Source organism: Mobula birostris, chromosome 8 (assembly GCF_030028105.1).
Source record: "Mobula birostris isolate sMobBir1 chromosome 8, sMobBir1.hap1, whole genome shotgun sequence".
NCBI classification, from domain to species: domain Eukaryota; kingdom Metazoa; phylum Chordata; class Chondrichthyes; order Myliobatiformes; family Myliobatidae; genus Mobula; species Mobula birostris.
The window spans coordinates 70,024,867-70,052,506 of NC_092377.1; the positions used below are offsets into that span (position 1 = coordinate 70,024,867).

At 42.4% G+C, this 27,640-nt stretch overlaps 1 protein-coding gene across 1 annotated transcript; it reads left to right on the top strand.

The window, feature by feature from the left end:
* The first annotated feature begins 446 nt into the window (after nucleotides 1-446).
* LOC140201384 (galectin-related protein-like) lies at nucleotides 447-15,104 on the top strand. Its single transcript, XM_072265418.1, has 5 exons — nucleotides 447-601; nucleotides 1,268-1,333; nucleotides 1,484-1,572; nucleotides 4,387-4,564; nucleotides 13,258-15,104. Exons 1-5 carry the CDS (start codon nucleotides 569-571, stop codon nucleotides 13,399-13,401), a joined length of 510 nt encoding a protein of 169 aa, XP_072121519.1. The 5' UTR covers nucleotides 447-568; the 3' UTR covers nucleotides 13,402-15,104.
* The last annotated feature ends 12,536 nt before the right edge of the window (nucleotides 15,105-27,640 follow it).

Sequence of the window (27,640 nt, forward strand, 5' to 3'; positions counted from 1 at the left end):
TGAAACAGTATTTCCTTTCGATCCGCAAATCCAACTTGGAAGTTGTTATTGAATCCGTTTCCACCTCCTTTTCAGCTGGCAAATTCCCGGTTATACTTGAGACAAAAATGCCTAATTTCATTCCCCTCTGGTTCTTTGTCCTACACATTAAATCTGAGAGTTTGGCTGGTTACGAGCCTTCTGCCACTGAAACTCGACACAAATCCTTTCATGAGTTTTGAACACCTCAAGTACTGGTTTGTTGGTAAACCGAAGCCTTCCCCTCGTTCCAGTTTGATTTCTCCTGTAATTCCTGATTTGTGGTGCAGTTTAACACATCTGAGCGGATTACTGGGATCCCGCGACGCCATTGCCCATTGCGACCTGCGGTCTGGGCCGGTGCAGAAGCCTGCCGTCGCTGTTTGCCTTGTCCCGTCGGTGGGGGGGCTGCACAGGTTGGTCTGGGCGGTGCAGACGGCGGTGGGCAGGCGGGGCTCGGAGCCTGTTGCACGGTGGCTCGGCGCGGCGCGGCTCGGCTCAGCTCAGACCCGCCTTCCTCCTGCAAACTCGGCCCAGTTTCTGTGTGAAGATGGCGGGATCAGCAGCGAAAAGCGACAGAGTGGTGAGTGCACGGGCATGAGGGGGCGATGCATGGCATCGTTCGGGGCCACGTTTGCTGAGCGGAGCCGAGGCGGGGAACCTGGGATCCGGGATCCGCTCCGCCGGGGGTAGGGGAGACCCACGACTTCTTGTTCAAACTGACCCCGACTCGCTCAGCATCACCTTGAATTTGTTCCCGGTGCCCGGTTTGCGAGCCGAATTGATTCCGGGATTCCTTGGAATCGGCTCCAGGATATTCTGCCTTTTAGGCCGGTCTGCAGTTGACTGCGGCTTCCACCGTCGGAGGCCGGGATTGATAACAGACTCCTACTACCGATTAGTGTGCGATTGACTGCGGTTTCGCACCGGTATCCCTGCCGTTCCCGGAGTTCAGATTTCAGATTTCGCACTTCACTGCCCCCAATTTACGAGAAATCTCAATTTAACGTACTCATCCTCGATTCCAGCGCTGTATTATCGATCAAAGGCAAATCATTTGTCACTGATAAAATCCCGCAGATTGTGGAAGATTTACGTTCGTTTCCATCATCCATTCTGTCCTACATTTTCTGCTGGAACTGTTCATGAATCACAAGTATTGATGCAGTGTAATATTGAACCGTGCCTTGTATTTAGAGAAACTGATAGGAATGCTATAATGTATGATAATCTTCCATTTCACTCTTAGGTAGTGGACGGACATCACTTGAACAACTCATTAACTTCCCCAGACTTTGAAGATGTACCACGCTTGGTAAAAACAAAATACTATTCTTTGATATTTAAAAAAAAAACTTTATAAATATTGTATGCAAGATTATCTTATTTGTCATTGTTGCTTGATAATGTACAATTCTGCTGGGCTGTGAAACTTACAAGGACCAATCCCTTACTTTCTTTTAAGACTGTTCCTTTTTGTGGTACTATAAAAGGAGGGATGAGACCAGGAAAGAAGATCATTGTGATGGGTATCGTGGATCCCAGCCCAGCAAGGTACAGATCAATAATTCCTTCAGTATTCACTAGGGTTAAGTTTAGAAAGGTTTTAACAAACTTAAGGCAAAGATAGTATATTCCTTAATTAATATTATGTTTCTTTTGAGAAGAAAATTGTGAAAATAGCTCTCAAAAAGAGGCAATTTTGAGCTTTAATATTGGAGAAATAATATAAGAATGTGCATCATTCTGATGTGAAAAAACTCTTCGTGTCTAACACAGGCTGTTACGTGATAAATGACAGAACAGATTTCAGTACAGCACTCAAACACAAACACAAATTTGTACTGTTTCCACTTTCTATTGAATAAGTTCAATTTTGTTTAGGTCTCTTGTTTATCTGAAGGGAACTATTTCCAATGGTTTGGATTAATCTTCTGAAGTTGAAATGATTTGGCATTGATCTAATATATATATATAACCATTTAGAAAGTGAAATATCTTTGGAAATTATTCTATTCATGCAGAGTTATGTAACTAAGCAAAAATGCAGAATGGTATTGTAGGTGGGAAATGTTCAAGTTCAGCCATTTGACCTTTAACAGTCCTGGAAAGTATTATTAAAACTAAGTCCCAGCACTGAGCGATAACTAAGATGTTGTGGTTATGTTATGGTTCACTTTAACATTTTGTTTGTTTATTCAGACACAGTGAAACATGATTACTTGCTTTGATTTTCATACAGGAAAGCACTATCTAAATTTCATGATTCTATTCATTGTTCTTAAGTCTCTCAATTACCTTTGCTGCCACATCAACATCACCAGCTTCTGACGTTTCCATCTTTCAATTTTGGCACAACCCTGTCTTGCACAGCCTTGATTTTTATCTGCTGTATCTGGTGCACCCAGTGTAGCCTGCTTTATATTAGTGAGACCCAATGCAGATTGGGAGACCGCTTCACTGAGCTGCTTCATTCCATCCACCACAAAAAGCGGAATTTCCCAGTGGCCACCCATTTTAATTCTACTTCCCATTCCCATTCCGACATGTCAGACCATGACCTGCTCTATTTCCACAATGAGACCACACTCAGGTTGGAGGAGCAAAACTTTGAATTCCGTCTGGGTAGGCTCCCTCCAACCTGATGTCATGAACATCGATTTCTCAAACTGCCAGTAATTGCCCCTCCCCCTTCACCATACCCCATCCCATTTCCCTCTCCACCTTACCTTTCTACCTGCCCATCACCTCCCTCTGGCGCTCCTCCTCTTCTTCTGTCCTCTCCTATCAGACTCCCCCTTCTCCAGCTCTTTACCTCTTCAACCAATCGACTTCTCAGCTCTTCACTTCACCCCTCCCCCTCTCCCAGGTTCACCTATCACCTGCCACCTTATACTACTTCCTCTCCTCCCCCCACCTTCTTGGTCTGACTCTTCCCCCTTCCTTTCCAGTCCTGAAACATCGACTGTTTACTCTTCTCCATAGATCTGCCTGGCCTGCTGAGTTCCTCCAACGTTTTTTGTGTGTTGCTTTGGATTTCCGGTATCTGCAGATTTTCCCATGTTTTTAGCCTCTTCCCTGATGGGAGTGGGACAGACAGTCCAGGAGCGGGGTGGGTGGGACCCTTCATGATTTGCTGGCTTTTTTACAGCACATTTCCGTATGTGTCCATGATGGTGGGTAGACTGGTGCTGGCGATGTGTTGGGGTTTGACTACCTGTTGTGGAGCCTTCCTGTCTGCCGCGGTGCAGTTTCTGTACCATGCAATGATGCAGCTTGCTCGGATGCTCTCTAGAAGATCGTGAATATTGAAATGCACGGTCCATCTCTCTTCAGCCTCCTCAGAAAGCAGAGGTGTTGGTGAGCTTTCCTGATTGTGTAGGATGTGTTCTGTGACCATGCGAGGTTGTGCAAGATGTACACTCCCAGAGTTTGAAACTGCCCGCAGTTTCCGTTGCTGTGCCACTGGTTTAAAGAGGCGTGTGAGTGATGCGGATTCTCCTGAAGTCGATAACCATCTCCTTTGTGGTGTTAATGTTGAGGTAGGGGTTATTTGCCTGGCACCGGGCCTCGAGCTTTTCCACCTCTGTAGGCATGTGAAAGACAAATTATTAGAATTGACACTGAACGCTTCTGGCCAGAAGATTGCTGATTATCTGTGCCTGAGACCAAACTATTTTCAGTTTAGTTCCAGACACAGTATTCAGCTGGGGCACAACTTCTCAGCGCATCAGCAAGACACAGTCTACCAACACTAGTGGTCAGCTGAGGAGAGAAGAGTGGCACAGTTCAGGACATCCCTCTGTCACATCTTGTCTCTCACTCACTGGCTGTCAAGATTGCCATCTACCTTCAGTTAAATTACTCAGAACTTTGTTCAACATTAAAATACTATTTAAAATCTATTCACATTATTTAAACTAATACAAAAGTATGAGGAAAAACTCACCTCACTTGTAAATAATGTATACCTCACTTGTAGTAAACTTATAGGCTATAATTTCTCTTGTCTGCCAACTTCTCCTGTTGGTTTCAAAGTGCCCAATTAACTTGGTGTGAGTTCAGCAGGTGAATTTCCCAACCTGAGAGCTGGGAAAGTAGCACAGAAGTCCTGGGAGTGGAAAACTACACCACTGGTTTCACTCCAGAATGGCGTAGGCATTTCAGCTGGCAAATTCAACATTCAAAGTACATTTATTATCAAAGTGTGTATACATGTACAACCTTGAGATTGACCTCCTTACAGGCAGCTACAAAATTCATCACAGATCTTAGAGTGTGACTTAACTGAACACTTCACTTAGAGGCTTTGAAAGGTTGAGCAGTTTCTGTTTTCTGATTTGGTTTGTTTTTTTGTTCCAAATGAAGCTTTGAAATCAGTTTGTGCTGCGGAGACTCAGATGCGTCACCAGCCGATGTTGCCATTGAACTTCAGGCAAGATTTGCTGATCAGCAGTTTGTCAGAAATGCTTTCGTTTCTGGAGAATGGGGAGAAGAAGAAATGCCCATCCCCTACTTTCCCTTCATTCCAGACCAGCCATTTAGGGTGAGTAGCAATGTTACCCATCTCAGGAATACTGTACACGATTTTGTTCTCTATTATATGGCTGATATTGAGGCACCGTTAGTGGGGAGAAGAAGTGAAAACAACATTCAAGGATAATGTCAGAACTGAGAGATTGTACTTTGCATGAAGTATTGAATAGGTTAAGGCGTTTTTTTCGTAGAAAAGATGAGTGATTTGATAAATGACAGTGAAAGGATGGATAGTGCAGATGCAGTGAAGATAAGTATATGAATGAGCAATAATTTCATTAAAGTTTTGAAAAGAAATTTCTTGACTAAAGTGCTGTTGGCAAGGAACTCATACCATTGAGCGGCTGAACGGTATTACCTGAAGGAGGATGGTGCTTGAAAATAATGCCAGTCGTAGCAAAAGTATGCCAGCATTACCTTCAGATTGCTGGACTGTTGTGACGTGCTCAGCCTGGGTGGCCATAACCATGAAGATGGCAGCAGTAATCTGAGCTTTCACAGGAGCGTGCAGAGCTCGAGTAGTCTCCGTGCTGCTGAAAAAGTAGAGATAGCTACCATCAAACGAACTGGAGTTGCCCACCACCACCATGCTAAAAAAAATGAGCTCCATGTACATTTAAAGTTAGGCTCCCCACATGCACCTTAACATTAAGTTTGGGCTAGAATTCACTCCAAGCATCTCCCTGTGTATGCATATCACCCTTCCTCTGTACCCCATGTAATCCTCACCTAAGTATCTTGAGGTGAAACTTGTGTGAAGTTTCATGGAAAAACAGCTACCATTTCCCTTCATTAAAATCAAAAAAAAGTTACGAATACGTATCTGGGAGAGAATCATTTAGCGTTTCAGGTCAAGGACCCTTCATCAGATCTGGAAGGGAGACAGAATAAAGTTGTCAAGTGGAGGAGGAGAATATCTCAGTTAGGGTAAAACCAGGGTTACCAAAGTGTAAGCTGTAAAGTAGAAAGTTTATCGAGTCAATAAATGAATGGAAGCAGTTAGAGACTGAGAATATAGAGGAAGGGACACAGGAGTTGCACATTGCAGAGCAGGAAGACAAGGCCAGCTTGTTTCTTACACTGTGTATTGCTGCCACCCTGATGATTGCAAACATCTAATGTGGTGAGAGAGTCCTTGCTGCTTAATAGCTTGGTCCAGATTTCCCATATGAAAAGCACGAGTGGAGGAATGTGTAAAATGAAGAGGGCACTGCTCACATATCTAATCTATCAGATGAAAATGTGGAATGTGGTTATTATTAATCATAGGCATATTGTATTGTCTCTGGATCATGAGATACAGGAGCAGAATTAGGCCATTTGGCCCATCGAGTCTGCTCCACCATTCCATCACGGCCGATTATTATCCCTCTCAATCCCATTCTCCTGCCTTCTCCCTGTAACCTTTGACGCCCTGACTGATCAAGAACTTAACGACCTTTGTTTTAAATATTCTCAATGATTTGGCCTCCACAGCCACCTGTGGTAATGAATTCTACAGATTTGACACCCTCTGGTTAAAGAAGTTCCTTTTCATCTCTATTCTAAATGGACGTTCCTCTGCTTTAGGGCCATGTCCTCTGGTTCACCCACAATGGGAAACATCCACTCTATCTAAGCCTTTCAATATTCGATCCCCTTGATTATGGCTTCTACCTCTTCAACTCCAATGGTTGCAAGGAGTCTCTCCAGCAGGTTTCTGAATCAGTGCATGCACACGTCTCCACTCATCTGCTGTTATTTATTACAACAGTGTCTCAAATTTTCTGGCATGTTCTTGCCTCAGCTGAATAGCTGGTAGTACACAGACTGAGAAACCGTTGCTATATTAACATAGGAGTAGTGTTAAGTGTACAAAGGTGTGGTGGGACATTGGAATGTCATTTACGAGAGTTGCTTGATAAACTGCTAGTGCTGTGAGACGTGTGTGACACTTGTGTGAAATTTTAGTTGGCGGAGGGGGAAGCTTGAGAAGTTTCACCTCATTTTCTTTTTACACATTGTAGTTTTTGGGACTTCAGAATTCAACAGTTTCAGTTAAGTTGCATATTATTTGCAGCAGAACTAGCCAGTTCTGCTGTGGAACTATCCATCTGTAAATATTAATTCAGTTTCCCCCTCCACAACCTCCTAACCTCCTAACCTCCTGGGCATTTCCAGAATTTGCCTTTTGATGTCAGATTCCAGCAACCACTCTGACTTGCAACTCACAGTTTTCTTTTTCTAACTGACTTTTAACCAGAGACCTCTGAATATCAAAATTGCCTGGGCACCCTTGGCTTTCCCCCACCAAAGATACTCTCTTATCCTCGCTATCTCACATACTGTTGGCAACTTAAAATTAACTTGTTTTCTTATTTTCCCAGTTCTAGTGGAATAGCTTTCAACCTGAAAGATAAACTTTGTTTTTCTTTACTAATCTCTTCTGCCAACACAATATCCATACCCTTCCTTTTTCCTCACGTTCATGTGTCTGTCTAAACATCTCGCGGTAGCGTAGCAGTTTGTGTGATGTTATTATAGCTCGGGGCATTCCGGAGTTTGGAGTTCAAATCCAGCGCAGTTCTGTGAGGTGTCTTTCTCGTGAAATTCGTGAGTTTTCTCCAGGTCCTCCGGTTTTCTTCCGCCATCCTGGGTTGATTAGGTTAATTGTCCGTGATTAAGTTAGGGAGAATCAGGTTTGTCAGGGGTTGCTGGGTCATGTGGTTTGAAGGGCTGGATCTCTAAGTAAACAAAAAACAGTCCTGAACGTTTCTACCCCACTCCCCAGACAGCAGTTCCCAGGCACCCATCACTTTCTGTGCAAGGAACTTGCCCCTCATGTCCCCTTTGAAACTACCCCTCTCACCTCTGGTAACAGACATTTCAACCCTGGAAAAAATACTGTCTGTCGGCTCTATCTGTGCCTTTCATAATCTTATAAACCTCTATCAGATCTCCCTCAGCGTCTACTGCTCCAGAGAAAACAACCCAACTCTGCCAACCTCTGTTTATAATATATGCTCTCTAATGCAGGCAACATCCCATTAAACATCTGCACCCTTTTCGAAGCCTCGACATCCTTCCAATGACGAGTTGACCAGACCCGTGTGCAAAACTCCAGATGTGGCTTAACTGGAATTTTATAAAGTTTCAAGCAAACTTGGTGACTTTTGAAGTCAATGCCTTGACTAGTAAAGGCATTGAGTAACAAGCAGGCCACTTACTTTCTTAACCACCTGAACAACCTGCATAGCCACTTCCACGGAGCTGTGAACTTGGACCCCAAGATCCCTTGGTTCATCAACTCTGTTGAGGATCTTGCCCTTAACAGTGTACTGTCTCTTTGCATTTGACCTACCAAGGTGCAACACTTCACATTTGGCTGGGTTAAACTCCCTCTGCCATTTCTCTGCCCATACTGTATCTGCAACTGACCTATATCCCATTGTATTCTTTGCCAGTCTTCTACACTACCACAACACCACCAAGCTCTGTCATCTACAAACTTACTAACCTACCCACCTACAGTACTGTGCAAAATATTTTTTTTGCATCCTTAATTTTTTTAATGTAAGTTTTGTTTTAGATGGGTTTTTTTGTCTTCTGCATTTGTGTCAGTAGAAAAGAGCAAATTTTTAATTTCCAAACATTCATTTTCCAAGAAGTTAAATGTCATGGTGAATTTCTGTATTTTGTTAAAGATTTTGTAATAGCCACTTTTCAACTAAAAGCTTGATTACTTTGTAGGTATACAGCCCAAAGCATAATTAAACAAAGATAGCAGACAGGTGCTAATGATCAATGACATAATGTGTTGAATGAACTAAACTGAATATCTGAAACAAAACAGGTGTAGAAGGAATCAAACTGGGTGAAGGACAACCAAATTAAAGGTGAGGGCATGGCAGATGTGACAGTTAACCTTCCTATCATCAATTCTTACACAATGGTAAGAGTGGCCATAGCAACACAATATCCTGCATCAGCAAAGTCTCTCCCAAGCAGAAATTTTGCAGCAGGCAGGAGTTTCAAGCTGTCAAAACACAAAGAAACGAGCAAGGTTGAGGACCAGAAATGCAGTGGTTGGCCAAGGAGACTGAGTGCATCTAAGGAGAGATGTATCAAACCGACGTCCACTCTAAATCGGAAGTCATCCAGCACTCCAATCAGCTCTGAACTCTCAGAAATTACTGGATCCCAAGTACATCCCTCCACAGTCCCAAAAGTCTTGTCAAAAGTGGTCTTTGTGGAAGAGTTGCTGCCAAAAAGCCATTCTTCCAAAGTGGAAACAAAGCCAAGAGACTCCCCTAGGCACAAAAACACAAGGACTGGGTTGCTGAACGATGGTGGCAAGTGCTCTGGACTGATGAATCAATATTTGAAATTTTGGCTCAAACAGGAGGCAGTTTGTCCATAGAAGAGCTGGAGAGCGCCACGTGGATGAGTGTCTGCAGCCAGTGGAGAAACACGGTGGACGTTCTCTGCAGGTTTGAGGCTGCGTTTCTGCAAATGGAGTCGGTGATCAAGTCAGAATTAATGGAATTCTCAAGTACAAGCAAATTCTCATTGTTCACACAATACCTTCTGGGAGATGTCTGGACAGTCCCCACTTCATTCTGCAGCAGGACAATGGCCCCAAACATGGCACTGTAGAGTTAACAAAGATATGAAATGTTGGAGATCTTGAGCAATACACAAAATGCTGGAGAAACTCAGCAGGTCAGGCAGAATCCATAGAGGGATAAACTTTGTCAGCTAGTACCGGAGGATTGAGTAACATTGCATGCTGTAAATTCCCAATTTAATTGAATATGCAGATTTGAAAAGGTGAAATAAAAATGTGGCTGTTTACAGATCTGAGAATTAAAAGTACTTTAGACTAAAAATTGTTGATCTGATCAGGTATTTTTTCTACAACAATTTATGGGAGGTGGTTGCAGAATGGCAGATGTGGATGGAAAACGTGTGTTATGTCCTTTGGAACTACTACTACTATGACGACTCAGGCCTCGGGGGCCGGCATCGGACACGATGACGGACTCTCCACTTCTCCCTCTCCCTCATCAGTGTGTTCAGTTCACTACATTAGCTGCACTGCTATCTTCTAGGAGCGTGTTGACCATAGTCTTGGGAGGGCGCCCAGGGTTCATCCTCCTGTGCTTGGGCTCCCATATGATGACTAGGCTGGCGGGTAGCTCGGGGTGGCGTAGACAGTGCCCCGCTAGTTGCAGTCTTCTCGGCTCGATTTTAGTGGTGAGCATCGGTAGGTCGTTATAGAGCTCGACGTTCGTCATCTGCTGTTGCCATCTCACGTCAAGAGTCATCTGGAGCATTCATGTATAGCAACCATCCAGAGGCTTTCGCATCGTCTTGGTGAGTGTCCACGTCTCGCATCCGTACGTGAGAATGGACTCTCTGACTCCTATGAAGATCCTCTTTTTAAGCCCTCTGGTCAGGTTCGACTTCCAGATTTCCTTCATGTCATTCATAGCCCTCCATGCCAGCGCCTTCCGTATCTTTATGTCCTTCTCTGAATTCGTCTTTCTTGATCTGAGGTACTTGAAGTCAAAGACTTTCTTACTTGTATCATTCTTTATGGTCTTAAAGGTACCTGTGTCACAATTAAACGCCATATACTCTGTCTTTTTAGCGTTTAGGTGAAGTCCAACTTTATTGCATTCAATTTCCACTTTTGTCAGTAGCTGCTGTGCTTCCTCCAACTGGTCAGAGAGCAGGACAAAGAGAGGAGGAAGAGACTGCCACCGACCGCTATCAACGGCTCATAGACGCACACACAGATGCAACAAAGTGTTTGCCTGCTGTGAAGCAAATCAGGAAGAGCCGGATCTCGAAACATCCTGAGGTCGTTGCAGCAAGAAGTGTGGTCAATGCTTGTCATCCCGAACTTAGGAGGAACGAAACAGAAGAGCTAAGAGACAAGTTCAAGACAGCAAAGAAGAATCTCTTTGCCACCTACGACCGACTGAAGGAAGGGGAACTAGCTGAGAGGATTAGAGAGATAGAAGCTGCTAATGAAGACATGCAGCATGGAGAAGCATGGCGCCTAGTGAACGAGATCAGTAGACGGAAGAAGTCCCCATCAGGTCAAATAAGTGGTAAAACAGCAGAAGACTGTGCCCAGACATGGTTTACCCACTTTAAGAACCTGCTGGGAAGCCCTCCAACAATCACGGAAGAAGAAGAGGACATACCCACGATACTAACGCAAGTCGACATCGATGACGTCTCATTCACCATTGAGGAACTGAAGAAGGTCAAAAATGCACTCAAACAGGGCAGGAGTGCTGGACCAGATGGGATACCACCAGATGTCCTGAAGAACTGTGAGCTGGACTTCATCTTGCTGGACGTATGTAATACGGCACTGATGAAAGGTGACAAACCAGAACAGTGGTCACTCTCAAACATTATCCCAGTCCCCAAGTCTGGATCCCTCACAAAGACAGATAACTACCACAGTATCAGTTTGACCTGCGTCTTAGCAAAGCTATACAATCAGATGATCTTGAACAGGATTCGCACCGCCATTGACCCTAAGCTAAGATTCAATCAGAATGGTTTTCGGAAGAAGCACACAATAGTAATGCAAATACTTGCTCTCCGTAGAATCATCGAGGAAGTCAAGAAGAATAACCTACCAGCCGTGCTTACTTCCATCGATTTTCACAAAGCTTTTGACTCCATTCACCGAGGTAAAATGCTGAAGATCCTGAAAGCTTACGGAGTGCCAGACTGTCTACTGAGAGCAATAGAGTCCAGTTATACCAAAACCATGGCGAAAGTTGTATCACCAGACAGAGAAACAGCAGTGTTTGAGCTCCTAGCTGGTGTGCTGCAAGGAGACACTCTGGCACCCTACATCTTTATAATCGTCCTAGATTATGCTCTACGTCAAGCTACCAAAGATCATGATTATGGTTTTACCATAAAACCAGGATGAACCAAAAGTTACGCTCATAGATTGCAATTTTGCAGATTGTCCTTTGGTTCACAATACAGTGTACCATTGTATTCATAGAAGGCAAAGAGTTAAAAATATAGAATTCATGACAGTGATAAAACTTGGACTTTTATGCAACTTTCATACATCCATACTAAAAGCAAGGGGCACCTTGACTTTCAGGAGTATTCTAGTTTATTGTGCAAATTTAAGCCATTTTTCATTTCTGTTTCTAATGTCATTCTTTATCAACTAACCTACATTTATCAGTATGAGACGTGAGCTAACAATAAGAATATGTTGTATATTTAGAAAGGAATGGCAGCACGCTCAGCATTACGGTCATCCTCTGTGCTGATAAATGTACATCTGCTGAGATCTCCCTCACTTCACTTCCACCTTCCCGCCCCTCCCCCTCCTCACACCTGCCTCCCCCTCCTTGCACCCGCCTCCCCCTCCTCGCACCCGCCTCCCCCCTTTGCACCCGCCTTCCCGCCTCCCCCCCTTCGCACCTGCCTCCCCCTCCTCGCTCCCGCCTCCCCCCTTCGCACCCGCCTCCCCTCCTCGCTCCCGCCTCCCCTCCTCGCTCCCGCCTCCCCCCTTCGCTCCCGCCTCCCCCCTTCGCTCCCGCCTCCCCCCTTCGCTCCCGCCTCCCCCCTTCGCTCCCGCCTTCCCCCTTCGCACCCGCCTTCCCCCTTCTCACCCGCCTTCCCGCCCCTCCTCGCTCCCGCCTCCCCTCCTCGCTCCCTCCCTCCCCCTTCACACCCGCCTCCCCCTCCTCGCACCCGCCTCCCCCTTCGCTCCTGCCTCCCCGCCCCCCCCTCGCTCCCGCCTCCCCGCCCCTCCTCGCTCCCGCCTCCCCCTCCTCGCTCCCACCTTCCTGCCCCTCATCGCTCCCGCCTCCCCCCTTTGTTCCCGCCTCCCCCTCCTCACTCCCACCTTTGCCCCTCGCTCCCGCCTTCCCCCCCCAGCCCCACTGATGCTGTCCTGAAGTAACTGAGACAGGAATTGCTGATAATGAATAGGTACATTAATCATTTTTTTTACAAACAGTAAAAATTCAAACATTCATGTTCCCCAAACTACAAAGCTGAATATTCAACAAACATACTTAGTTAAAAGCAGGCATAGAGCATGCCTTCCCAATAGTCATGTGCTTCACTTGCCAGAAACAAAGGGGGAGAGGGGACATCCCCTGTGCTCTCTATATACCGGGGTATTTGAAACTGGACAACAGGCAGCTATCCAGTGGGAAAAGCAGCTGCAGTTCCTAAACTAATCAATGGTGATGGAGGCAACTCTGAACAATCAGAATAAACCATGCCCCTCACCACCTCTCCCCCCAGTACATCTTTGGACTGTGGGAGGAAACTCACGGGGAGAACATACAAACTCCATACAGACTGTGGTGGGAATTGAATCCGGGTCAATGGCACTGTAATTGCATTATGCTAACTACTATGCTACCATGCTGTTTCTAAATTATAATTATTGCAAATTATATTTGTGTTGGGCCTTAGATCAATCTTGATCTCATTTCAACCTCAGGTGGCTGAACTCCAAGAGTTGGAGTTACGTTCTTTTGATGGACTAAAGTCATTCAGAAAGGAAGCTCCCCACTTAAAAAAACATCAAAAATATTTTTCAAAGTAGTCTTTTATTCCTGTTTTCCAAGGAGTAGGATTAAATATTTTTTGTACTTAATGTATCATTATTGTTGTTTTGTATTAAAGACTATGATTTATTTTCACAATCTGCAGCTTGAGATACACTGCGAATACCAAAGGTTCCGCATATTTGTCGATGGACATCAGCTTTTTGATTTTCATCATCGTGTTGAAAACTTTTCAGCAATTACTGAAATAAAGATTATTGGTGACTTGCAGCTGACCAAACTTGCTTAAGGACTGCTGGAAAAAAGATGAACTTTCTGCTGTTAGGTCAAAGACTTGTCATCATGCATGTGAGGCGGTACTAGCTGGGTCTAAGCTATCTCGGTGTTGGTCTCCATTGTCTGTTGTGTGAAAAGGAGAATCAAATTGTTGTTTGCCATTGGCAATTAATGCAGGGAATTTAGGGAGCAATTTGGGGAAATGCTTGTGGCAGTTGATTAAAATACGGTTAATAATGGTTCTGGCCTGCAAGGAGGATACATTCTAGTCGTGGCTTCATATGTACAGAACATTAATTTGGGAGGGGGAGGGAGAAGGTAGCAGGGCAATGAACACGGTATTTTTGTGTTGTTTAAACCTTGCACTTCATTCACGTGTTTCCGCACTGAAATGACAGCACAAATAATTAACAAATATATATTTTAAAGAAAGAATGAACAGGGTATTGTTTAGATTGTAAATGACATGCTTTGTGTACTGTAACATGGATGGTGTATTTTGTGCTATGTAATACCATGTATTTATAACTATCTTGCCTTTTAGTCTTAATGAATTATTAACCATCAACTGTAGGGTATGTTAACAAATGAATGTACCAGATGTTTATTATGTTTCTGTAAATGAGAAGTATATTTCTAGAAATTCCTAGGTTATTAATAGTTTTATAGATTACAAGCAATAAATGTTGATATCTCTATAATGGAGTTTTAAAAAATCACATAAAAATACAAAACATGATGCTATTCATAGAATTAATTTTCTAGAAATATAATTTAATTTATGCTTCATTATGCTTTTGGGTTAATGATGCTAAGTTAAACTGTAATGGGGATGGAAGTTAACACTATTACTGCAGTGAGTTGTATTGTAATGAAAATAATATTTCACTAAAAATATTCTAACTGTAAAAGAACACTAAATTGAACGCAAGTCTAGAATATCTGATATTTTATGTGTTTTCATTTGTATGTAAACTGATTGCTTTGGGTAAGCTGTGTTTATTATCAGCTCTATTATTTACCAATACAGATCTGGAGAATTGGGAGGTCTAATTGGAGAGTGTTTTGTGATCACATATTTTGGAACAGAGTAATTATTATAGAAACTGTGTCAGAAGAAGGCCAATTAATATCATGTTATCTGTATGTTTTGTGTTTAGAATAGATACTTTGGCATTATTCACTCATTTTTAATGTTTTCCTGTATTTGTTGAAGTACATTTCCCCTGCTGTATAATTGACTGTATATCTGGCTTTATTTAAAAGCATGTTAAATTCAGGAAGTCATTAATGAAACTTTATCAGAAATATCAATATTATGGAAACTCTGTCTTAAGATCTCATCCTGATTATTTTTCCATATTTAAAAAGAGCTGTATAACTGAATAGTGGCATAATTCAATGCCCCTCCTTTATTTCTGCTTCTCTAACTCTGCAGTGTATTGCTGGGTCTTTATGAAAAGATAACTCACCATAGTTATTCAAAGATGCCTTTCAAAATGTAACGTTGTCATGAATGTTGTGCATTTAATTTTGTTAAGATCAACTGATAGCACATTTACAAATAAATATTTGTAATTTCCCCATACTTCCTTTTTCATTCCTCCCCCTCCCTATCCTTCATCTTCGTTTTCTTTCCCTTTTTCAATGTAATGGTGAAAGTGGGCTTGGGAAAATGATGGCATTGTTTGCTACTCATGACAAAATGTCTGCAAACTCAGGTTGATTGTTTCAATAAATAACTTGCCTTCAAATGGTTTTATTGGAAATGGAAAATACAGCTGAGGGCAATGTTATCACTAATCTTTCATCAATGGTAGGGATGACTTCACGTTATTAGCTTTGGTCAGTGTCAAGGTGAAACCAAACTATGCTTTTGAGACCAGTCTGCACATACCATTTAGGGTTGATGCTCCTGAGAGTCTGTAGCACCACTGGACTCATTGTAAAGGATCCCATGACCACTTCGTAGAAGAACAGGGAATGTTTTCCCTGATGTCTCTGGACAAAACTTACATCCGAATCAATATCAGAGAATCATAAGATTATCTGATTCTTAGGTGGTCTGCCTTCACACATCCCTCTCTTTCTTAAAACATATCTTTCAGCTGTCCTAATACATGGTTTGGTGTTTAATCAAATTGCCCGTGATCATAATTTTTGTTACTTTAAGGTTATTTTCTGAAATAATCTACATAATATCTCACAGAGTTAGGGGTTATTAGTTTGAACCTAAGATTCTCCAAAGTGAATTTTTGATTTAAATCAGAATATTACTCCAGAAAGAGCAGGGAAAAGTATAATTTAAGAAGTTCTGTTCCTATTCATATTTTTACTGGAGAGTAAAGAATAAAAACAAATCCCAATGAGACTGATAACAGGGAGTTACAAAAAGTCGATGGAAACCTCAAGGCACTAAGACAATGGTGGTGATAAGGGGTCAGAGGTGATAGAAGAAATCTCAAGATTATGCTGAATATCTAAGTCCTAGGTGGAATGTGTTCAATGCTTATATCCACTTGTCAGCTTCAAGAATATCAGTGGACCATTTTGAAGACTGGCACTCAGCTGCTGCTAGTATATTGTCGACTGCTATTCTCTTTTCCTTCATCTTAGTGGAACTAAATTGCAGGAGAGAGTACAACAGGCAGCTGATTCTCTGGCATCTAGTTGGCATCAGGCCACATAAATAAAATTATACTCCAGTGTAATATTAGTGTTCTTTTTAAATTAAGTCCATAAGACATGAGAGCAAAATTGGGCCTTTCGGCACATCAAGTCTGCTCTGCCATTTGATCATAACTGACTTAATTCCCTTCTTGTCCCACTCTCCTGTCTTTTCCCTGTAACCTTTGACGCCCCTACTCATCAAGAACCTATCGATCTCCACCTTAAATACACCCAGTGACTTGGCCTCTACATCTGAGGCAATGACTTTCATAGATTCACCACAATCTGGCTAAAGAAATTCCAACTCAACTCCATTCAAAAGGATGCCTTTCTATTCTGAGGCTGTGCCTCTGGTCCTAGACTCTCCCACCGTCGAAAACAACCTCTCCATGTCAACTCTATCCAGTCCTTTTAACATTAAATAGGTTTCAATATGGTTCCCATTCATTTTTCTAAAGTCCAGCAACTACAGGCTCAAAGACATCAAATACTCCTCATACATTAACCCTTTCATTCCCAGCATCATTCGTATAAATCCCTCAAAACCCTCTCCAACGCTAGTACATACTTCCTTAGATATCGGGCCCAAAACTGCTCACAATACTCCCGATGTGGTCTGACAAATGCGTTAAGAAGCCTCAGCATTACATCCTTGCTTTTATATTCTAGCCCTCTTGAAGTAAATGTTAACATTGCATTTGCTTCCCTTCCTACTGACTCAACCTGCAAGTTGATTTTTAGGAAACCCTGCACTAGGGTTCCCAACTCCCTTGGCACCCCTACATGGTGACAGCACTCTGCTTCCTTTGAAGATTCGACATGTTATCTAAAACTTTGACACACAGTGGAGAGTATCCTGACTGGTCGCATCATGTCCTGGTACGGAAACACCTGTGACTAAGAACGGAAAAGCCGACAAAAAGTGGGGGATATGGGGTAGTCCATCATTGGCAAAGCCCTCCCCACCATTGAGCACATTTACAAGGAGTGCTGCGACAAGGAAGCAGCATTCATCTTTAAGGGCCCCCACTACCCGGGCCAAGCTCTCTTCTCCTTGCTGCCATTGGGCAGGAGGTCCCACACCACCATGTTCAGGAACAGTTACTACTCTTCAGTCATGTACTAAAGACCTGTGCTGAACAACTGGCTGGAGTGTTCACTGATATCTTTAACCTCTTGCTTTGGCAGATTAAGGTACCCCCTGCTGCAAGCAGGCTTCAATGATACCAGTGCCCAAGAAGAGTGTGGTAGTCTGCCTCAATGATTATAATCCAGTAGCACTTGCACCCACAGTGATGAAGTGTTTTGATAGGTTGGTGATGAAACAAATCAACTCCTGCCTGAGAAGCAACTTAGATCCACTCCAATTTACCGACAGAAGCAAATGGTCCATAGTAGATGCAATTTCATTGGTTCTTCACTCAATCCTGGTACATTTGGACAGCAAAGATACAACAGGATGCTCTTTATTGATTACAGTTCAGCATTAAATATCATCATTCCCTCAAAACTAATCAATAAGCTCCAAGACCTTGACCTAAATACTCCCTTAAGCAATAGGGTGCTCAATGTCCTCACCTCCAGTCAGATTGGATTGGCAACAATATCTCCACAGTCTCCTTCGGCACAAGTGCACTTATGGCTGGAGTTGATCGCTGTACTGCGAGATGCAACAGAAGCTTTCCTGCGCAGGTCCAGCGAAGAGCTCTAAAAACCCGGCCTCTATAAAGGTGAGGTACCACCTTGCCGCACGGTCATCGTGGGAGCAGTCACTGTTGGAGTTGTCTGAGGCAGAGTAGTAAGGCTTCAGTGAGAACAGACGAAGGCAAGGTAAGTAGGTAAGTTCATTCCTTATTTCTTATTTAAACCTTGAGAGTTAAAAAGAATTTCAGGATGTATATTGTATACATTCCTCTGACATTAAATGTACCTATTGCAAGAACAGGGAGTATGTCTACAGAGCCAGTGTTCTGCTCTGGGTGTCAGATTAGGATTTCCAGGAGACTCCCAGCCTCCCCGATGGCCACATCTGCACCACATCCATTGAGATGCAGCTCCTTAGAGACCGTGTTAGGGAACTGTAGCTGCAGCTTGACGACCTTCGGCTTGTTAGGGAAAGTGGGGAGGAGATAGACAGGAGTTACAGGGAGGTAGTCACCCCAAGGCTACAGGAGAAAGGTAAATGGGTGACAGTCAGGAGAGGGAAGGGAGAACGTCAGATAGTGGAGAGCACCCCTGTGGCCATCCCCCTCAACAATAAGTACTCCATTTTGAGTACAGTTGTGGTAGGGGGGGACCTACCTGGGGTAAGCAACAGTGGCCGTGCCTCCCAGGTGCCAGGGTCTGTGATGTTTCTGGACGCATCCACAACATCCTGAAAAGAGGAGGGTGAGCATCCAGGAGTTGTGGTACATATTGGTACCAACGACATAGGTAGAAAAATGGAGGAGGTCCTGAAAACAGAAACAGGGAGTTGGGAAGGAAGCTGAGAAGCAGGACCTCAAAGTGGTAATCTTGGGATTGCTGCCTGTGCCACATGACAGTGAGGATCGGAATAGAATCAGGTGGCAGATAAATGTGTGGCTGAACAATTGGAGCAGGGGGCAGGGATTCATATTTCCGGATAATTGGGACCTCTACTGGGGCAGATGGGACCTGTACAAACGGGATGGCTTGAAGTTGAATGTGAGGGGGATCAATATGCTTGTGGGCAAGTTTGCTAAAGCTGTTGGGAGTGGTTTAAACTAATGTGGCAGGGTGGATGGGAACCAGTATGATAGAGCTGGGTATGAGCCAGTAGGTCTACAAGCAGATGATGGGTGTAACATGAATGCAAGGAAGGGCAAGCCAATAATAATAGGTACAAATGCAGACAGAGCAAAAAGTTAAATTGCACCACAGAGGCAAAATTCAAAAGGGTGCAGAATGCAGGACTGAAGGTGCTGTATTTAAGTGCACATGGCATTTGAAATAAGGTAAGTGAACGTGTGGCACAAAAAGAGATTGGTATGACGTTGTGGGAATCATTGAATCCTGGCTGAACGAAGGCCGTAGTCGAGCGCTTAACATCAAAGGATGTACTTTGTATCAAAAGGACAGGCAGGAAGGCATAGGCGGTGGTGTGGCTCTGTTGTTAAGAGATGGAATTACATCTTTAGAAAGAGGTGCAAAGGTTCAGAGAATCTTGAATGCTTGTAGTTGGAGTTAAGAAACTGCAAGGGTTAAAAAAAACCATTATGGGAACCATATATAGGCCTCCAAATAGTAGCCAAGATGTGGGGTTCATATAATAAGGGTAATAACACAATTGTAACGGGGTACTTCAATATGCAAGGGGATTGGGAAAATCAGGTTGGTGTCGGATTGCAAGAGAGGGAGTTTGTTGAATGCCTACGAGAAGAAAAGAGATGAAACATGAGGGCCAACTAGCCAGTAATATAAAGCAGGAGACGAAAAGTTGTTTCAGTTATATAAAGAGTAAAAGGGAGATGAAAGTAGATATTGGACCACTGGAAAATGATGCTCGTGAGTTAGAAATGGGGGACAAAGAAATGGCAGATGAACTAAATGGGTAATTTGCATCAGTCTTCACAGTGGAAGACTCTAGCAATGTGCCAGATTCTGTGAGTGTCAGGGAGCAGAAGTGAGTGCCATTGCTATTACAAAGGAAAAAGTTCTAGGCAAACTGATAGGTCTTAAGGTGGATAAGTCACCTGGACCAGATGGACTACATCCCAGAGTCCTGAGAGAGGTTGCTGAAGAGATAACAGATGCATTGGTCATGGTGTTTCAAGAATCACCCAATTTTGTTGTGGTCCCAGAGGACTGGGAGATTACGAGTGTCAATCCACTCTTTAAGAAGGGAGGAAGCCAAAAGAAAGGAAATTATGGGCCAGTTAGCTTAACCTCAGTGGTTGAGAACATATTGGAGTCTTTTATTAAGGAGGAGGTTTCGGGGTACTTGAAAACTAATGATAAAGTAAGTCAAAGCCAGCATGGTTTCTGTAAAGGGAAATCTTGTTTGACAAATCTGTTGGAGTTTCTTGAGGAAGTAACTATTAGGGTGGACAAAGGAGAGATAGTGGATGTCAGTTACAGTACTTGGATTTTCAGAAGGCATTTGATAAGGTGCCGCATATGAGGCTGCTTAACAAGATAAAATCCTGTGGAATTACAGGAAAGATACTGGCATGGAAAGAGGAATGGCTGACAGGCAACAGGAAGTGAGTGGGAATAAAACCTTTTCTGGTTGGCTACCAGTGACTAGTGGTGTTCCTCAGGGGTCAGTATTGGTACCATTACTTTTCACATTGTTTGTCACTGGTTTGGATATTGGAATTGATGGCTTTGTGCCAAAGTTTGTGGATGATATGAAGATAGGTGGAGGGGTAGGTAGTGTTGAGGAAGCAATGTGATTGCAGCAGGACTTAGACAAATTGAAAGAATGGGCAAAAATGGCAGATGGGATTTGGTGTTGGGAAATGCATAATAATGCATTTTGATAAAAGGAACAATAGTGCAGACTATTATCTAAATAGGGAGAAAGTTCAAACATCAGAGGTGCAAACTTCTATAGATGTGCAGTGGAGGGTATATTGACTGGCTGCATCACAGCCTGGTGTGGAAACACAAATGCCCTTGAATGGAAATTCATACAAAATGTAGTGGATATAGCCCAGTTCGACACAGGTAAAGCTCTCCCCACCAGTGAGCACATCTACCTGAAACGCTATCACAGGAAAACAGTATCCATCATCAAGGATCTCCTGCTGCCATCAAGACGAAAGTACAGGAGCCTTAGGACTCACAGTACCAGATTCAGTTATTGTCGTTTCGTATGGCATTCGCACTTCTCATTGAAGTGTGGCCCGGGAGGGGCAGATGTGAGTCTGTCCATTCAAGAGTTGGAGTTGGATCCATCTTCAACTGGTATCTCGTCCATAGCCGTTCCAATATGGGTGGCCCTGAGTTGGCATCGCCTGATGGAGTTCTTGAAGCACACAAGCCTCCAGACAACATCAACGTGTTGATCCAGGTCGTGGAAGACCAGGTTCAGTAACAGTTATTACCCCTTATCCATCAGGCTAATGAACCAAAGGAGATAACTTCACTCAATTTCACTTGCACCATCATTGAAATGTTCCCACAACCAATGGATTTACTTTCAAGGACACTTTCATCTCATGTTCTCAATATGTATTATTTATTTATTTGTTATTATTTGTTTCTTTTTGTATTTGCATAGTTTGTTGTCTTCTGCACTCTGGTTGAACACTCAAGTGGGGCAGTCTTTCATTGATTAATATTCTATAGATTTATTGAGTATGCCCACAAGAAAATGAATCGCAGGGTTGTATACGGTGACATATATCTACTTTGATAATAAATTTACTTTGAACATTGAACCGTCAGGCTGGTGAACCAGCATGGATAACTTCATCCACCTCAACTCTGAAGTGACCCCACAACCTATGGACTCAGTTTCAAGGACTCTACAGCTCATAATATCAGTATTATTTATTTATTTATTTAATTTGCCAAGATTGTCTTCTTTTGCACATTGGTTGTTTTTCAGTCTTTGTTTTTCATTGATTCTATTGTATCTCTTTGTTCTACTCTGAAATCCTGCAAGAACATGAATCTCAAGGTAGTATTTGGTACATTTTTTGATAATAAATTTACTTTGAACTTTGAATTTATGAATTTACTCCCCATTTAGAAAATATCTATGCCTTTATTCATTCTACCAAAGTGCATGACCATACACCTCCCTCTGCTGTATTCTATCTGCTACTTCTTTGCCCATTCTCCACATCTGTTCAAGTCCTTCTGCAAGATCCCTGCTTCCTCATCACTACCTGTCCCTCCAGCTATCTTTGTATCACCCACAAAATTGGCCACAGAGCCACCTGTTCTGTCATCCAGATTATTAACATATAAGGTGAAAGGTAATGGACTCAACACAAACCCCTGCAGAACATCACTAATCATTGGCTCCAAAAAGGGACCCTTTTATTCCCATTCTTAGTCTTTTGCAAGTCATCAAATCTATTGACCATGCCAGTATCTTTCATATAATACTATAGGGTCCCATTTTGTTTCGCAGCCTCGTGTGCATCATCTTGTCAAAGGCCTTCTGAAACCCAACATCCACTGACTCTCCTTTGTCTATCCTGCCTGTTAGTTCTTAACAAATGCAAACAGATTTGTTGGGCAAGATTTCCCTCTAAGGACTGTGCTGACTGTGATTTATTTTATCATGTTCCTCTCAATACCCTGAAACGTCATCTTTAATAATGTACTATAACATTCTATCAATCATTGAAATCATGCTAATTGGTCTACAATTTCCTTTCTTTTGCCTCCCTCTCTTCTTAAAACAGCAGAGTGACATTTGTGAGTTTTCAGTTGTCCAGAACCAATCCAAAATCTAGAGATCCTTGAAAGATCATTACTAATACCTTCACAATCTCTTTAGCTATCTCTTTCAGAACCCTGGGGTGTAGTCCATCTGGTCTAGGTGGTTTAACTTCCTTCAGACCTTTCAGCTTCCCACACACATTCTCCTCTGTAATAGTGACTACAGTCATTTCTACCCCTGACTCTCGATTTCTGGCATGTTGCTGGTGTCTTCCACGGTGACTGACAAAATATTTATTCAGTTCATCTGCCATTTCTTTGCCATTACTACCTCTCTAACATCACTTGCCAGCAGTCTGATGTCCACTCTTGCCTCTCTTTTACTATTTCTTTCAGCATCCCCTTTTACATTATTGGCTCGCTTACCTTCACATTTTATCATTTCCTTATTACTATTTTAGTTGCCTTCTGTTGATTTTTAAAGCTTCCCAATCTTCAAGCTTACTGTTAATTTTTTCGTTATTGTATGTCCCTTCTTTTGCTTTTATGCTGTCTTTGACTTCCCCCATCATCCTTTTGGAATGCTGCTTCTTTTTTGGGATGAACTGATCCTGTGTCATCTGAATTACTCCCAGAAACTCCAGCCACTGCTGCTGTATCCCTTTCTAAACAATTTTGCCCAGCTCCTCTCTCATACCTCTGCAGATACCTTCACTCAACTGTGATACCAATACATCCGATTTTAGCTTCTCTCTCTCAAACTGCAGGGTGAATTCCATCATATTATGATGGCCGTCTTCTGGGGGTTCCTTTACCTTATGGTCCCTAATCCAATTTAGTTCATTGCACAACATCAAATCTAGAATTGCCTTTTCTCTAGTGAGCTCAAACGCAGCCTATTCTAAAAAGCCATCACATAGGCATTCTACAAATCCCTTCTCTTGGGATCCAGTACCAAACCAATTTTCCCAATCTACCTACATATTGAAATCCCCCATGACTATCTTAACATTACATTTTTAATGCCTTTTCTATCATTCATTGTAATTTGAACCCCATATGTGGGCTGTTACTTGCAGACCTACACATATCTCAAATCAGGGTCTTTTTGCCCTTGCAGTTGCTGGGCCCATCCCCTATTATTTAGTTTAAATCCGTACCACAGCCTTAGTTATGTGATTATGTAACCCTCGTCCCAGCATGGTTGAGGCAGAGCGTGTCAGAACAGGTCACAGTCTGTTTGCATTTTACCAGTACTGTGCCAATGTCCCATGAATTTAATCTCTGAGCCACATATTTAACCCTTTGATTTTATTAACCCTGTCTTTTTCTAAATTGATGTAATTTGTTTTATAAAGTGTTGAATAGGACTGCTAATAGCAAGGACAAGAGTTGAGCTTTCTCCTGTTTCAACCATCTTGCTTTTGACTGCCAAACCAATTTTCTCGCTTGGTCTCCCTCGCACTTCTCCTTCTTGAAAACATATTGTTCAGCTGCCCTAATACATGGCTTGGTGAAACACCTTGGCACATTTTACCACATTAAAACCACTATATAAATGCAGATAGTTAATCTTTAGTTGGTATTGCAGAATTCAATTTATGGTGCAACAATAGCGTATAAGCCGATATCTCCTTGGGCTGTATCTTTACTGTCATAGTGTAGCATATAATCAATGTTCTTCAACAAAATAATCATCAGTTCATTAAATTTTCATTTCTCAGTTATCTGTTGCTTTGCTCAGGACAGTGTATTTGGCAAGCTCAACCTCCTCTAGCCTAATCCCACGAAGGAAGAAGAAAACATGATAAGGATGTATGCATGAGGAAATCTGCAGATGCTGGAAATTCAAGCAACACACAAAAAATGCTGTTGGAACGCAGCAGGCCAGGCAGCATCTATTGGAAGAGGATATATTAGGAGCGCAGTGCTGCTCGCTTTATCTTTAAATTATCACCAAGCAGGGAAACACTCTGTTTGTACACGTGTTACTAAACCTTCACATGGTGTACAGTTGATCATAACAGCAAACTGATGGAGAGAACAGAAATAAGAAATAATCAGGAAACACTCAAAATTAGAATCAGGTTTATTATCACTGATCTGTCATGAGATCTGTTGTTTTGTGATGGCAGTACAGTGCAAGACATAAAATTAAGAGAAGTTACAAAAATTAATAGACCAAAAGCAGAAGAGTGTGGTACTGTTCCTGGGTTCGTGCACCGTTCAGATATCTGATGGCGGCGGGAAGAAGCTGTTCCTGTATCTCCTCCCTGGTGGTAAGGGGTGGTGAGTGTGCTAAATGATGAATGCTACTTTCTTGAGGTACTATCTTCTGAATATGTCCTTGATGATGAGGATGGGTGTACCTGTGATGGAGCTGGCCGAGTCGACAGTCCTCTGCGGCCTCTTTCAATCTTGCTTATTGGAGCCTCCGTACCAGATGGTGATGCAACTGGTCAGAGTGCTCTCCACCGTACATCTGCAGGAATGTTCTGGAGTCTTTGGTGACATACAAAATCTCTACAAACTCCCCATGATGTATAGTCACTGGTGTGCCTTCTTTGTCACTCCATCAGTGTGCTGGGCCCAGGATTGATCATCTGAGATTTTGATGTCCAGGAACTTGAAGCTGCCCACAGTTTCCACCGCTGACCCCTCAATGAAGACTGGTGTGTGTTCTCCCCACTTCCCCTTCCTGACGTTCACGATCAATCCCTTAGCCTTGATGGCACTGAGAGTGAGGTTGTCATTGTAACACCACTCGATCAGCCAATCTATCTCACTCTTATGCACCTCCTTGTTGCCATCGAGATTCTGCCAACAACAATAGTGCCAGCAACATCATCTGAGTCATCTGACTCAGCAAGTCAGTTAGCATCTGTGGAGTGAGAAACAGGTTGAAGTCTTCTCAACAGAAAGGCCTTGTTGGTCCTGTTCTTTGGACTCTGGGATGGGAGGGGGAAAACTCTGCTCTTCATGAAGGGTTCCTGGATGGTATTTATAGTCTTTCATCCATTTTCATTTTGGGCAGTTTCAACAGAACATTTGACAAACTTTTGAGGGGTAGGAGAGTTATGTGAATGGGGTTGACCAAGTTTAATGTGATCTTGTCCTATACATGTTTCTATCAGGTGAGAACATGTACTACATTGGCAAACAAGGTGTAAAAGGAAGCATGAGTTCTGGTAGTTCCAAACCTGGAACGTAAACCCAGTACAAGATCTTAAGGCTATCCATAGAATATTTTTCCATGCTGTCTTGGATTAGCTGCTTCAACAGCTGAGAGTTAGCCTGTCTGCATTGTTTATATCTGCACTGATTATCATCATCACTAATTCTGTAATGAGGAACTTATTGATCCTGGACAATTCGTAAGAATATATTCTACCTTGGGATCATGGTAAGCTTTTAGAACTGATGAGTTATTTTTAAGTCTTATCACTTTGTTACATAGGCAAAGATACCATCCAATAATGTCCCAAAATGGCAAACAAGATAAATGAACAATGAATCTACTTTTTATTGGAGGAATAAATATTGTCCAAGACATCAGAGAACTTCCCTACTCTTTTTAAGTAGAGGAATTAAATATTTTACATCTAATTGGAAAGCAAATAGAACATTAGGTGAATGTCTCATCTATAATCTGGTATCTCCCACAATATTCCATGGTGAAGTCAAACCACATTCTCCAACTCTGTAGGGAAACTTGACACCATCATCTCATGGCTTGGAATAGTCATTATGGAGACTTGGGAAGCGAAAAAATAAATTGGCCTTTATACAGTAATTCCTACACTAAGAAGACAAAGTAAGTACAGTATTTCAGAAGTACATTTACTGCTGTAATGTAAAAATCCAATGGAAAATTTATGCAGACTAAGTTCCCATGATCAGCAATGTATTAATGATTAGATAATCTGTTCAGGAACTGCTGATTGATGGATAAACATCGGCAAGAACACTGAGGATAATTATCCTACTCTTAAAAACAATTCTATTGTATTTATTTATTTTTCTGTAAATGCCTGCAAGAAAAAGAATCTTGACGTAGTACGTATATGGTTACTGATACGTACTTTGATAAGAACAGCCAGGCCACAGGTAATCTGAGTAGTCTCCTTCTACAGGCGTCTGAGCAGCCTGCAGTGAGGTCTGAAACTGCCTAGTTAGATCTGACAATGGCAACTGAGTATTCCTGCAAAAGTGCGAAAAGCACCAAACTCCTTCACAATGCAATTCAAGGCACATTAGGAGTACACTTGACGCCAGGGGAAGATCAGTATAAAATAGATCAAACATCAAACGGCTTTGTGAAAATTTGCAGTTGGTGTAACATCACTCAGATATTCACTAGTGTGTTCTGCTCAGGAATTTATAGCTGTTTGCATAGCAAGTACTTAAAAAAACATATAGTATAGAGTCCTAATTTTTCGTATATATCTCTGGAATGGACCTGAGCACACAAATTATCAGAATCATAATCAAGTTTATTATCACGGGCATATGTTGCAAGACACATTAAGGGCATGCCCTTTTCTCATTATTACCACCAGGTAGGAGATACAGAAGCCTGAAGGCACACACTCAGCGATTCAGGAACAGCTTCTTCCCCTCTACTATCCGATTCCTAAATGGACATTGAAACTTTGGACACTACCTCACTTTTTTTAATATACAGTATTTCTGTTTTTGCACATTTAAAAAAATCTATTCAATGCACATAATTGATTTACTTGTTTATTTAATATGTTTTATTTTATTTATTATTATTATATTTTTCTGTTTCTGCTAGATTATGTATTGCATTGAACTGCTGCTGCTAAGTTAACAAATTTCACGTGGCATGCTGGTGATAATAAACCTGATTCTGATTCTGATTCTGACGTAAAAATTACTATAAGTTACAATGAAAGTAAACAAACAAATAAATAAATAAATAAATAAATACAACATGTGAAACAGGAATAGTAAGTTAGTGTTCAAGGGTTCACGGAGAGTTCGAAATTCTGATGGCAGAAGGGAACAAGCTGTTCCTAAAATGTTGTGTATGGGTCTTCAGCCTCCTGTCCCTCCTCCCCGAAGGTAGTAATGAGAAGAGGATATCTCCTGGGTGCTGAGGGTGTTTAATGATGGATGCTGTCTTCTTGAGACATTGCCTTTTGAAGATGGCCTCAACGGTGGTGGTGGGGGGAGGCTTGTGGCCGTGATGGAGCTGG